At 37.1% G+C, this 13,298-nt stretch overlaps 1 protein-coding gene across 1 annotated transcript in view; it reads right to left on the reverse strand.

Moving 5' to 3' along the window:
- Positions 1-488: 488 nt before the first annotated feature.
- Positions 489-13,298, reverse strand: part of LOC149578548 (2-isopropylmalate synthase A-like) — a 101,109-nt gene continuing 88,299 nt past the window's right edge. The window contains exons 9-12 of the mRNA XM_089829774.1: positions 2,521-2,604; positions 2,212-2,346; positions 1,082-1,227; positions 489-968 (exon numbers count right to left, since the gene is read on the reverse strand). Coding sequence (XP_089685900.1) covers positions 836-968; positions 1,082-1,227; positions 2,212-2,346; positions 2,521-2,604 — 498 coding nt within the window. The 3' untranslated portion in view covers positions 489-835. The remainder of the gene's footprint in view (positions 969-1,081; positions 1,228-2,211; positions 2,347-2,520; positions 2,605-13,298) is intronic.

The following is a 13,298-nucleotide window of genomic DNA, read 5'->3' on the forward strand; positions in this document are numbered from 1 at the left end:
CACCAATCTTGGAATACCACTCTTTTGTCCAAGGATGCCTAACCTAGGCCTACCATAGACTAGAGAAGAAACAATAGGCACTTATACTTCTAGCCTACGGGCTTCGACACATCATAACACTATAGTTCAAGGATGGGCTTCTAGGACACTACACAACAAGTAGTTTATCTGGGGCATATGCCTCCTAAAGAGTAACAGAGGTGTGCAAAGGTAGTCTCAAGCTAACATCAGTCAGCTCATGAGCATAAAGGTATAAGCTTGCTTGAGTATGAAACTGATTGATGAAACAAAGACGAAAGTCAGCCATAGTGATCTGGGAGTCTCGTTGTGTTTATGTGGTATAAAACTATGGCCAGCTAACAGGGCTAAGTACAACCTCCATGTATGCAGAGACTCGTACAAAACAATATAATTTTTTAAATTTGCAACGGGAAATATAAATACTATTACTTTGTTTCATAAATAATATGAAATTTGAAACAAACACAAAACATTTAATTAGACTTCAATATTATCACTAGCTTCGAACTGTTTCAAATGGGGTCCTGATTAACAAACCTACCTTGTTAGTTACAACACAAGATGGTACTCATTCCTTACATTTTGGATGCACTAATGTTGAATATCATGATTCAAGTATACCGTTAATATACAGAATTGAAAATAATTCACATGACCCAAAAAATCAGGAAATTTTGAATAAATAAAAATAAATAAGAGAAATCTGACTCTGACCAAAATCAATGAGATAATATGCTTACAGTTATTTCTTTCAAAACCTCACTTAACCAAAACATGGACTACACTGAGTATGATGCTTCGTTGAATACGAATTTTACATAGAGACACGATGAGCATGGCTTCTCTCTGGATTCATAGATTCAACTTGAAATCCCAACATTTTGTTCAAGGCATTTGTATATGCACGCACACTAGAGACCACAATATCCATTCCAGCTCCTGTCCCACTGTTCCAATATTGAAGAACCAGATCAAGGTGAAAAAATAGAAATATATGTTTTTTGTCTACTATGAAAATTTTCAAAATAAAACATAATGATAACAAAAATAATATATAAACCTAAAGGTCCGTTGAACAGTTGCTCCAGTAATTGCATGTGTTGAAGAATGTCCTTGCTGTGCTCGGATCACAACTCTTGTAGATGCCAATGCATCAATACCTTCCGTCACAGCATTTAGTGAATACTCCAGAAGAGTCACAGGTACCTGGATGTCATGATTCATTGTTATTTCCTTCAATCAAGATATATGCCTATCAAGAAAATTAGTTTTCCTTTTGAGATGGAGGAACGAATTGTAGATTGGTGCTTTTCTTAATACAATGCAATGAATAAATCCTTGAGATAATTCACTTGATTAGAAATCTAGAAGCCATATTGCAGCATCCACACAAGGGCATCCATGACTTTATTTCACTATGCATTACTAACAAGCAAAAACTATTGGATTACAAATTAGGATTTTTCATAAATCATTATCAACCTATTCATCGCACTAGTTTCAATTCGACCAAAGGAAAGATAAACTTGGACCCTGTTATTTGCCTCTAATGCACAGCCATAGATTAGAGCATCACATAGATAAATATGCTTCCTATACCATTTTTCCTCAAAGCATGCGAGTATGCATTGACTGGTAACTGTAATATACAATATAATACCAAAGGTAAATACTAGTTGGCATCAGAAACTTGTTAACCTTCCGTGTCCCACACAATGTATTTTTAAACACAGCTGTACTAAATGTCATGAAATGATTTTGGTATTTAAGATTGTCAAAGCTCCAGTTGACAATTTGGTGGTTGAACTTTGAACAATAGAGCAAACAGAAATATTATTTTCTTAAACACATCATACAACCCACGGAAATTGACACATCTTACCAAAATCTCTGATAAATCCCAATCTTGGAGATTATCTCCGTTTTTCCAACTTCTATTAAAACATTTCATTGTTGTATTTTATAAAAGATGTCAATATATCTGTCATCTTCTATAGAAATAGAAATTGGTTACATACTTCGCACCAAACAGAAAAAGTTAAAGGGGAAAAAAACTGAATAATTAACAATTTAACATTCAAGCATATCATGCAATAACTATATGCTTCATTGATCTCAAGAGAAAAAGTAGAAGTTAACACACAAAAGATAAATCTTACAAGTGACCACAAATAGCTTATTCAGTGATACCTTAACAATACTATCAATAGCCTTGTATGCAGCATCTACAGGACCAGTTCCAACAGCACATGCAACATGCTCTTCTCCATTTGGACCCAAAAGTTTGACAGTTCCCGTGGAAAGACCCAATGTTCCACATGTCACCTGCATTTCAATGTCTTGTACACATTAAAATCTTGTAGCTCATACTTTAAAATAAGAGTTTTGTAGTTCCTATGCTTTAAAATAGTAATAATAGAAGCTGAAGTATGCCTCGTTATCAAGTATGAGACATGCTATATCACAAATTCCTTGATATAAATATTTAAAATTATCTACCTGCAAGTCAGCAAGTGACCAGATAGCTTGAGGTTGAAATATTTCATCCGAAATCAATGCTTCCAAATCGCCATCAGACAATGACTGCAAAGAGAACAAAAAATAAGTATTTAATTCTCTGGTGTTTAATTAGGTTCCAATGCACATTCTATTTTAAGAAAAGAACCAATCAAAATAAGAATATGAGATAGAACCTAAGTATAACAAAACAAATTCACTTCAAGGCTAATATAGTGTGTCAAGGAAGGCATTACCAATGCTAAATCCTGGCAACAAGTTTTATAATGGCAGCAAACAAAACTGAGTAGCAAAAGTCATCTACAACCATTAGAAAGCATGAAACATTTTCTATTAGTGTAACATAAAAGGAAAAGTTTTCAATAATTCTCCAAAGGTAAACAATGATTCTATTCAACCTCTCTACATGACAGAACATCATTTCTGGGATTTGTTTTGAAGTTAAAATAGAGTTGGACATTCTGGAAGACTTGGCAATTGCAATGATATTCAATGTGTCATTCAAAATTATTACAATCATCATGCTTGCAAGAAAATATTTGACTCTTTTGTAGCTTGTTATGTCTTGTTATTAACTCACTCTTTTGTGTTCCAAGGTTGAATTTGTTGCTAGTAACTGTTTTTATTAAATCAAAATGTGTGCATATTTCTCCAAGTTTGTGGGATGGGGTGACACAGTTTCATTGACAGTAACACTAGCTTAAAAACCTAAGTTACATGGGGATGTGTTCCCTGTCCCCATGGGACTCATTCATATCCCAGAAATGTTTTGAGGATAGTGGTATGGAAAGAAAATGTCCCCCAGCTGTCCCCGATTTCAAAAAACCACGAGAAATGGCAGGAAACATTCCCTGACATTTGCGCACAGCTATCCATCCCAGAAACACCTAGGAGACACCGAAAATGTCCCCTATCTGTCCCTGAAATGAAAAAGTGCCCCCCTACACATTTGGATGTTTTTTGGCATTTAAAAAAAACTCTTTAAAATTATTAGTGCCAAAGCGGTAATGCGAGGGGCCCACAAGGTTCGAATTTGTATCCATGGACGATATTATTCAAAACTTTGGCATGGGAAAAAATTCAGCAAAAGAAATTGTGATTAAATATGTTTTATATTTTGGTTTTAAGATAAACAAATATATGAAATTTTTATATATTAAATAATAGATATTAAAATAAATTAAATATATTGATAGCTATTACGAAGTAATTGGAAAATATTTGCTTATTATTAACAGAGACCGAAAGGTCATTATAAATTTATATACAAAAGAATGGAACAATGTTTCCTTAGGAAACGATCGTAAAGAATAGAAACATTTTATTCTAGCTGAAAGAAAGCTAAAAAAGCTACAACTAACTAAAGCTAACTAAATATTAGAAACATTCTAATATTTACACTAGATTACAAATAGATTACTATTAACTAATAATAGACGATTATCTATTATCGTAATACCCTCCCTTAAAGGTTAATCTATCTACAACACCAAGCAATCCTTTGAATTTGACAAACTATGGTTAATCTATCTACAACACCAAGCCGTCCTTTGAATTTGACAAACTTATCAGGACCAAGAAGCTTGGTGAGAATGTCTACAATCTGATCTGTGGTAAGAACATACTGCAAACCTATTGTCTCGTTTTCAACCAGATGTCATTTGTAGTGACAGTGAACATCCACATGCTTGGTTCGTAAATGGAAGACTGGATTTCGAGCAGACTTGATAAGGCCTTCATTATCAACAAACAGAGTAGTCGGTCCTACTCGTGACATCTGCATATCACAAAGCATCCGACGAAGCCAAACAGCTTCACATCCTACCTTAACAGTCCCTCTGTATTTGGCCTTTGTAGCGGAGAGAGAAACTACCAACTACTTCTTGCTGGTCCATGTGACTGCAACAGATCCCAAACTGAACACATATCCAAAAGTTGACTTTTTATCATGAATAGAGCCTGCCCAAACTGAATCTGTGAACCCACTGAGTCTAGGATTAAACTACACGAGTAAACAAGCCCATAATCTGAAGTGCCCTACACATAACAAAGCACCCGTTTTGCTTCCATCCAATGATCAACCTTAGGAATTGTCATAAAGCATGAGATGTAGCTAATTGCAAAGCTGATCTTAGGCCTAGTAGCAGAGAAGTAGATGAGGTTGCCTACTAGCTGCTTGTATGTAGTATCATCAACAGAAGGAGAATCAGACTTTGCAAATAACTTGAGACCTTTCTCCATAGGTGTAGATGCAAGCTTGCAATCCTGCATACGGAATTTGTCTGAACAAGCCCTAGCATATTTGTAGAGAGGGACAAATATACCAGAAGACTGTTGCCAAACCACAACACCTAGGCAATAATGCATGAGGCCAAGGTTAGTCATATCAAAACACTGGCATAAATTCTGTTGGATTCCTTGAATCAAGCCGAACTGTCTGTGATGGTCAAATCATCCACATAAATAACCAGAACGATGATGTCACTATCAATAGTCTAGATGTACAAAATTGAGTTTGAAGAACTCCTCTAGAAGCCTTGATCACTAAGGTACTTATCAATTTTTATGTACCATGCCTGAGGGGCCTGCTTCAAGCCATAGAGAATTTTTACCAATCTAAGAACCTCATGGTCTTTACCAGCAAACTTGAAACCACGAGGCTGCGTCATGTAGACATCTTCATGGAGATCACCATTTAGGAAAGCACTCTTGATGTCCATCTGATGGACCTTCCAGCCAAACTGTGTTGCCATGGCTAGGACTAAACTAATGGTGCTCATTTTTACAGTAGGAGCAAAGGTCTCCTCATAATCAATGCCCTGACGCTAAGAAAAGTCCTTCACAACTACATGAGCTTTGTACTTATCGAAAGTACCATCCAATTTGTATTTACTTTTGTAAACCCATTTGCAGCGAATGGGTTTCTTCCCTAGTGGAAGATCAGAAAGGACCCAAGTGTTATTCTTTAGCAAGCTCTGGTGTTCAGATGTCATGGCTTGTTCCCACTCTGGAATTCCTTTAGCCTCGGAATATGTTTGAGGTTCAAACACACTATGAATGTTGGCCATGAGAGCAAAGTTAACAAACTTTGTAGGTTTGCTCTTTTTCTGAGCAGTTCTCCCCATCAATGAGCTCATCATCACAAAGATCAGCAAGTGTCTTAGCCCACCACTTAGGCCAGAGAGGAGAATGACCAACATTAGTATCAGGAGATGCTTGGTGATTAGGTTCCTCATCAGAAGACTCTATATCAAACTCAGGGGAAGCATCTAAAAATTGAGGTGATTTTGTTGGAGGTGTCTATACAGATATCACTAGTATAAATGGAGTTGCAAGAGCTACTAGAACCCTCCCATTAGGTGGACCTAATGGAAGCCTACCTCCCAAATCATGAGCCCTCAGAGGCTAGTCTGCTGGATCGGGAACAGGAAAAACAGGAATGAAAGGTCATCGCTGCTCATCAAAGACTACATTACGACTGTAGATGAGATGAGATGAGATGTCTCACATCGATCAAGCGGTAGGCTTTGTGAAGACTACTATATCTAGCAAGCATGAGTTTCTCACTCTTGGCATCCAACTTGGTGCATGACGCATCAGGGTTCCAAACAAAAGCAAGGAGCCAAAAACATTCAAGTGACTGATTTTGGGCTTATGACCTGCCCAGGCCTCTTCCAAAGTTTTACCTTTGACCGCCACTGTGGGTGACCAATTCAACAGATAAAACTATAGTGTTAATTGCTTATGCCCAAAACTTCTTCGAAACATGTTTATGTTCAAGCATGGATCGAGCCATCTCGGTGATTGTTCTTTTTCGACATTCAACAACACTATTTTGATGTGGTGTATGGGGTGTGGTTAACTAGAATTTGATGCCATAAGTATCCAAGAAGCTAGAGAAAACATTAGAACAAAATCCCCCCATTGTCTGATCTAAGAGTAATAATAGATTTCCCAAACTCTTTTTCAACTAAAGGTTTAAACTTCTGAAATACATGAAATGCTTCTGATTTCATATTAAGGAAATACACTCGCATTTTTCTACTGAAATTATCAACAAACAATAGAAAATACTTGGACCCAAGAACAAAAGGAGTGGCCATAGGGCCACAGATATTAGCACGAACAAGCTGAAGCACCTAAGAAGTGCGCCATGAATCGCCACTTGTGAAAGGTGTGCGATGTTGCTTCCCAACTTGGCATGCATCACAAACTCCAAGCTGTTGAGTCTGAATCTCTGGCCATCCAAGAACAAGCTCATCCCAAGCAAGTTGTGAGAGATAATGTACATTTAAGTGCCCATATCACTGATGCCAAAGTGTGCTAACAAAAGACCGTCAAACAACCATAGCTAAAGTCACGAGAATCACCAAAATCAATAAGTCTAAAAAGACCATGATCCTCAAGACCCACTACAACAGTAGACTGAGTTGCCCGATTAGTGATGGTGCATTGATGTGATCTGAAGGTGACATCCAAGTGTGGAGAATGTCGCAGTAACTGACTGACTAAAATTAAATTTAGTTCCATCCCTGGAACATAGTACATATCGAGAAAAACGAGATTCCTCCCAATAAACTGAGAATTTGAATGTCGCCTTTGCCGACAACTATGTACTCTTCTCGGCCACCAAAACTAACAAAGTCTGAATAAGGGTGGTAGTCATTGAACCAATCTTTGCGGTGAGTGAAGTGACAAGAGGCACCTGAATCAATGTACCAGGCAGACGACTTGACATGAACTATAGGTCTTTCAGCCATGAAGGCGTAAAAGGCAAATTTCGTCTGCTAAGTGTGCTTTGCATTGTTTGCTTTGGGCTACGAACTTGATTGCTTAGATTGTGCAGCTAAGCGTTTCCGACATTCAACCTTCATGTGCCCAAACTTGTGGTAGTTGCATTGAATGTTCTTCCAGGAGCCATCTAATGCGGGAGGAGAAGACTTTTGCTGAGACGATTGTTGAAACTTGCCTTTATCCTTCTAAAAGGATTTAGCGGCAAAGGCTTGCTCTATGGAGGTGGAGCTGGAGTTGCTACCGAACTGTTGTTTCCATCAATCTTGTCGAAGCAGAATTGTGTAGAGATCAGTGAACTTCAAATCAACATTTGAAGACGTGATGTTGACAGTCTCGATAAAATGCTCATAGGACTTTGGTAAACTCCGAAGAGTGATAACCACAATGTCCTCTTCCTCCATCTTGCGACCGATGGCAAGCAACTGATCATGGATTTCCTAAATCCTATTCAAGTGTGCCTGGAGCGAGGTTCGCTCATCCATGACAATAGAAAACAGAATGTTCTTCAAAATGAAAGCTCTACTTTTGTTAGAAGTCTCATGAAGACCTTTGAAATGTGTCTAGATCTTGGCAGCTGTCCTGTCGGATAGAATTTGAGAGAGCTAATCATCAACCATGGATAATTTGAGAAGCATCATTGCCTCTCAAATATTTAGATCCCAAGTATCTTGATCAATACCAAGAGTAGTCGGACGCTTCGTAACACCCAAAACAAGTTGATTGGTATTCCGATATTCAAAAATTGCGATGATCCACTGCTTCCAAGTGCCATAATTTTGACCATTGAATTTTGAGTTGTGCTCGAACAAAATGTTTGTTAAAGATGCCATGACACGTTTTTCAATGAAAAACGTAAAAATCTGTTAAGGCACGTTCTTTGAGGCAAACAAACAAAAGACCCAGTGACCCTAAAGAGAGCTCAACAAACCCGAAAAGAAAATCTTGTCATTTTTTGGATCCATTGGCTCGAAAATCAAGGCACCCAGAAAAACGGACAACCCAGTTGAGCTCTCGAAAAACCCACCAAGAATATCTACTCAGAGAAAAATTTGTGGTCAAAAACTAGGATTTCGAAGAAAACCCTAGTCGCTGGCTATGAATAGTCAAAGTTGTAGAAAAATAGAGTTTGGAAGCAAACAAATGACGATTTGTGGTAGAAAGCAAATGATCTCTGGTTGTTTTTGGCTTTGGAGGGTAAAACCGACACCAAGACGGTGTCTAAAAATGGCAGCCACAAAAGCAGGACAGAGCAGTTTGAAAAAAAATGCGACAAGAGATGGTGTTAATTGCACGACCAGACCACGCAGTTTGCATAGAGAAACCCTAGCTCGCGAATCTTGATCTCTGCTCATGATCAATAGAGAGTCGAGCATTAGCAAATGCGATTTGGAGTACAGACCCGCTCTTTGGAAAAACCTTATTTGGTTATAGAGAAAAAACGATTTGCGATGTGTTTAGCTACGAATTTCTCATAGAAACAAAAACCCCTAGACGGGCTTTTGAGAAATCTCAGAAAAAAATGTCAAAATTTGTAACAAATAATTTCAAAAGAAGTTATAAAATTTTCAAAAAAAATTGAAGTATTAGCTCTGATACCATATTATGAAGTAATTGGAAAATATTTGCTTATTATTAACATGCACTGAAAGGTCATTATATATAAAAGAATGGAACGATGTTTCCTTAGGAAACGGTCCTAAAGAATAGAAACATTCTATTCTAGCTGAAAGAAAGCTAAAAGTGCTATAGCTAACTAAAGCTAACTAAATATTAGAAACATTCTAATATTTACACAACATTACAAATAGATTACCATTAACTAATAATAGATGATTGTCTATTATTGTAATAATAGCTGGAATGAGACCTATATTGTATTTTGAAGTTTGAGACTTATAGATATATGTTTGAGACATTTTGATTTGGACATTTATATTGATAGATCATGTTTTGATGTTTGAGAATATTGTTATAATGTTGTTAAACAATACCGATTTCAAACACTATTATTATCATTTATGTTGTTATACTATCCTGTAACTCGTGAATCCAAGATTTATTTGCATATTGTCTTATCAATTGACAGATCTCTGGGTTTATCTCTCCATCTATAATATCTTAATGTGTTTTGAAAAATTCACACATTTTATTAAAAAATTGTATACTGCCGTCCCCTATTTTTAGTCCTCTAGGAAACATCCTAGAAATGCATCCCCTATCGTCCCCCGTCCACATCACCAAAACATCACGAACTATAGTAAAAAACACACAATAATTAAAATTATAAAAATAAAATTAATTTGCAATGAATTTCACAAGACAATCCTCTGCACTTTGACTCTTCTATAGCTAGTTATAACAAAAGTATTTTGTCGTGCTTGAAGATTGAGATTGTTGCTAATGACTATTTTTTCAAATGATAATGCATGGAACATTTCTTCCAATTTTGGGGATATGATGACAAGTTTCATGAACAATAAAATAGTTCACGAATTTTCTTGATGGCAAGGGGCTAAACTTCAAAAAATAAATTGCATTGAAATAATGAGTAAACACAATGCATAAAATTTGCAATTACAATCCTCCCCACTTTTAGCCTTTTGGCAATCTTTTAGTTTTTTTCTTGAAAAGTTACCTTATTATTGTGGACCAAAAAAAATAGGCTGCCTGGCCTTGAAAAAGATGGGACATTCCCAAAATGTCCTCGCCCTCAAAATGCCGGGGAGGACACTTGGATTTTTGAAGCATGTCCCTATGGAACATTGTACATACAATACAGGAAATAGATCTCCCATCAAATCTAATTCATGGTAGCTTGATTAATTATGCCCTTAACGGCCTAGTGTGTTGGTTAAGTGGTGGTTGTGGTGTTGTCCCCACCCAGTTTCAAACCCCCACTGGGCCATTGTCATCATGAGCTTACGCCTTCACTGATCCAATGTGCTCCTGGGGTTGGCCCTCGGCTTTATAATAAGAGGATGAGGTCCCCCATTTCACTGGTTGACAACTCCAGGTCAAAAGTGTTTCACATGGAGCCAAAGGGCATGTCATTCCAACATCATCAGTCACATTAAATAGTTTGCTAAGCACTTTAATTTTAAATTTATAAAAAAATATCGGTGCCCTTAAGAGCATAAAACATAACTTGCTAAAACAAAATTGGGTCATATGATCAAATGAGAAATGATGGATGAGTAAAAAGGGAAAGGAACACACAAATGAATAAACTCGATTAATATATTTTAAAAAAGGCTTAGATATTTAGGACAATATGCCTCACCATTGAACACAATAATCAAGAAAGTAGATCATCTCAAAATAGAAAGTAGATCATCTTAAAATAGAACTCAATATGTTATAGAATAAAACTCAAAAGGATGTGAGAACCATAGCCTACAAGAATACCAATTAACACAAATTCAAAATAGGACCATTACAACAATTGCTTCATACAACAAAATCTTTGTCAAAGTTCGAGAATTGTTGAAGGCACATGTCATGAGCACACCCACCAAACACAATACAAAGTTTCCCAAGTGTTTCTCTTGAGATCTCTAAATGGACAGCCAAAGTAAAAATTCGTCATAAGCACACAATTTTAACACATCATTGCATTAAAATTGCAAAAAAGCAATTGAAACTTATCAATAGACAAATACAATAATTCCCAAAACACAAAATATGAGCAAAGTATTGTATATAGCTAGGTTTACAAACTCTCACTACGACCTTAACCATGCTGTTTAATATTGAAAAGATATAGAGACACTATGTACCATAGGTGACATAGGTGGAATAGCTTGATGCCAAGATTGGCCTTGTGCTTCTTGAAAACCCGCAAAATAGATAGAGGGGAATTGATCTCCATTTATATGCTAGATTAACCAATATCTTGGAAGATTGTTGGAACAAGGCAAGAAGGATATGTAACATGTGTCAACTTCCTTGTGTTCCAAAGGATTCCCAACAAGATGTGATAGTGACCTTTCAAGCATCACCAAAACCTTCGTTCTTAAGAAGTCTATAGATATGTGGGAGTGAGATGGATTTTAATAGACTAAATGGTTTCCCATTTAAATCAATCAAATCAGTTAGCATTATGAAGTAGGTTACAAACATAAGTAGGACTACAGCATGAAAAGGTAACATGATGGTTTTGGCAGCTAATGAAACCACTAGCCTTAGGAAGCATAAAAAGAGAAATTGAAGGCGATGCAGAGGAAAATGCTTGCTCATCAGGATCTCCAAATCAACCATGGAGTCTAGCCTATCAACCCTTTCTAATTGGCCTTTTCATTAAGTCAGAGGCATATGCACAATAAATACCTTCATCGTTAAGATTAATACCCAATCATTATTACTCATAGCAATTATTCTTATCCCTTTCAATAATCCATATTAAGGTTTTCAAGCAATCAATAATCTATTTCACAAAATAGAATGAACTTCCAGCTTTTATCAAATGCTTTGTTTCCCGATTCATTTGTGGGATAAGGACCCAATCAACCTACTCCACCATTCTTAAATTATTAAATGAATACATGCAATCCCTTTTACATCACATGCAAGCAAGAAAATCTGTGTGAGAGGGTGACTGTAACAGAACTAGTTAAAACACTTCAAGCTAAGCTACAAGATGTTTACCGTCACGAGTAAATAGGTTTAGTGCATAATAGAAAAGTAAAGAATGGAACACTGAGTTTCATAAAACTGTACTGCTGCTTCCATTAATGTTCATGTCAATACAATATAAGACAATGTACTTCTGATTGATCTCTAATGCCGCTCAAGCAGGTGTACATATAGTACCCAAAGGGTTGCGACTCAATCGTCACGTTCCAACTACCTTAGGTACTAAGCAACTTACACACTTAACTATTAACTATTCCCGAAGGTTTATAATTATTCTAGACAACATCATCCCCCCCCCCCCCCCCCCCCCAAAAAAAAAACAAGCTAAGAAGAGGAAGCATCCTTGGAGCTGTTGGTTGGGACGTAGAAGCATACAGTCTCCTCTACAACTGGTACACATGTTGAGTGCAAATATCTCGATCTACTCGTATCTGCGAATTCTCATCAACTACCCCCTTCAACATCAATGTGACTTCCTGTAATTCAGCCTCCTTATCGTATGCTAAATTTGCTACCTCATTTTCCTTCATTGGCTCTGCCAACTGCTATTCCACCAAACTCTTACCCTACGTGGCTGCCTCTAGTTGCACTACTAGTACTATACACACTCCGCTTTCCAAGCGGTCTACTAAGTGGCTAGTAGGGTAGCTATCTCCTCCCAAGATTTCTCTATTGTTACCCAAGCCTCTTCCCTAGCCTCCTCTCATCGTGCTGCAAGTAACCTGCCTCTATCCACTACCTTGGTAATAGCATGGAGGTATGCATGTACATCCTTATCCCTCCTATCATCTGTTGGCATTTCGTCCTCTGTCTGCACCATAGTCTCCACTCCCCCTCCTGGTGCTACTCTACTTCGTTCTCCCATCTCTCCTAGCTTTTCTTCCAGTGCAATCTCTTCTTTCCAATCACTATGCAATATGAAACTTCTTGGTGCATCGATTTACCTTGTGACCTTTCCTATTTCCATGTGTTACCAACATTGTTATTCCCATCGACTTTATAAAGTTCTTATTTTATTATTATTTAATTTTCAATTTTCTCTCTTTTTTAATGTTTTACTTTTGCTTTCCAAAGTCAAAGCTCAGTGATACGCATTGTTGTACGACATTGGCAGTACTATCCTGACTTTTCTTCTTGGAGATGCATTCAATCCATCGACGAACCATTTCTCCTTCAATTCGTTTGCCAGTTGGGTTTCCATCTTCCCGAGCAATTCCTTCAACCTTCTATTGCAGGCTCGGACAATTTCCTTCTTCCCTTGTTTAGCACTAAAGAATTTTGTGACGATCTCATTATCGTCCTGAAGCAGTTTAAATTCTGTGTGGAATTCTTTT

The sequence above is a fragment of the Cupressus sempervirens genome, chromosome 1, assembly GCF_028749045.1.
Source record: "Cupressus sempervirens isolate cs-2001-9-10 chromosome 1, ASM2874904v1, whole genome shotgun sequence".
Classification (NCBI taxonomy): domain Eukaryota; kingdom Viridiplantae; phylum Streptophyta; class Pinopsida; order Cupressales; family Cupressaceae; genus Cupressus; species Cupressus sempervirens.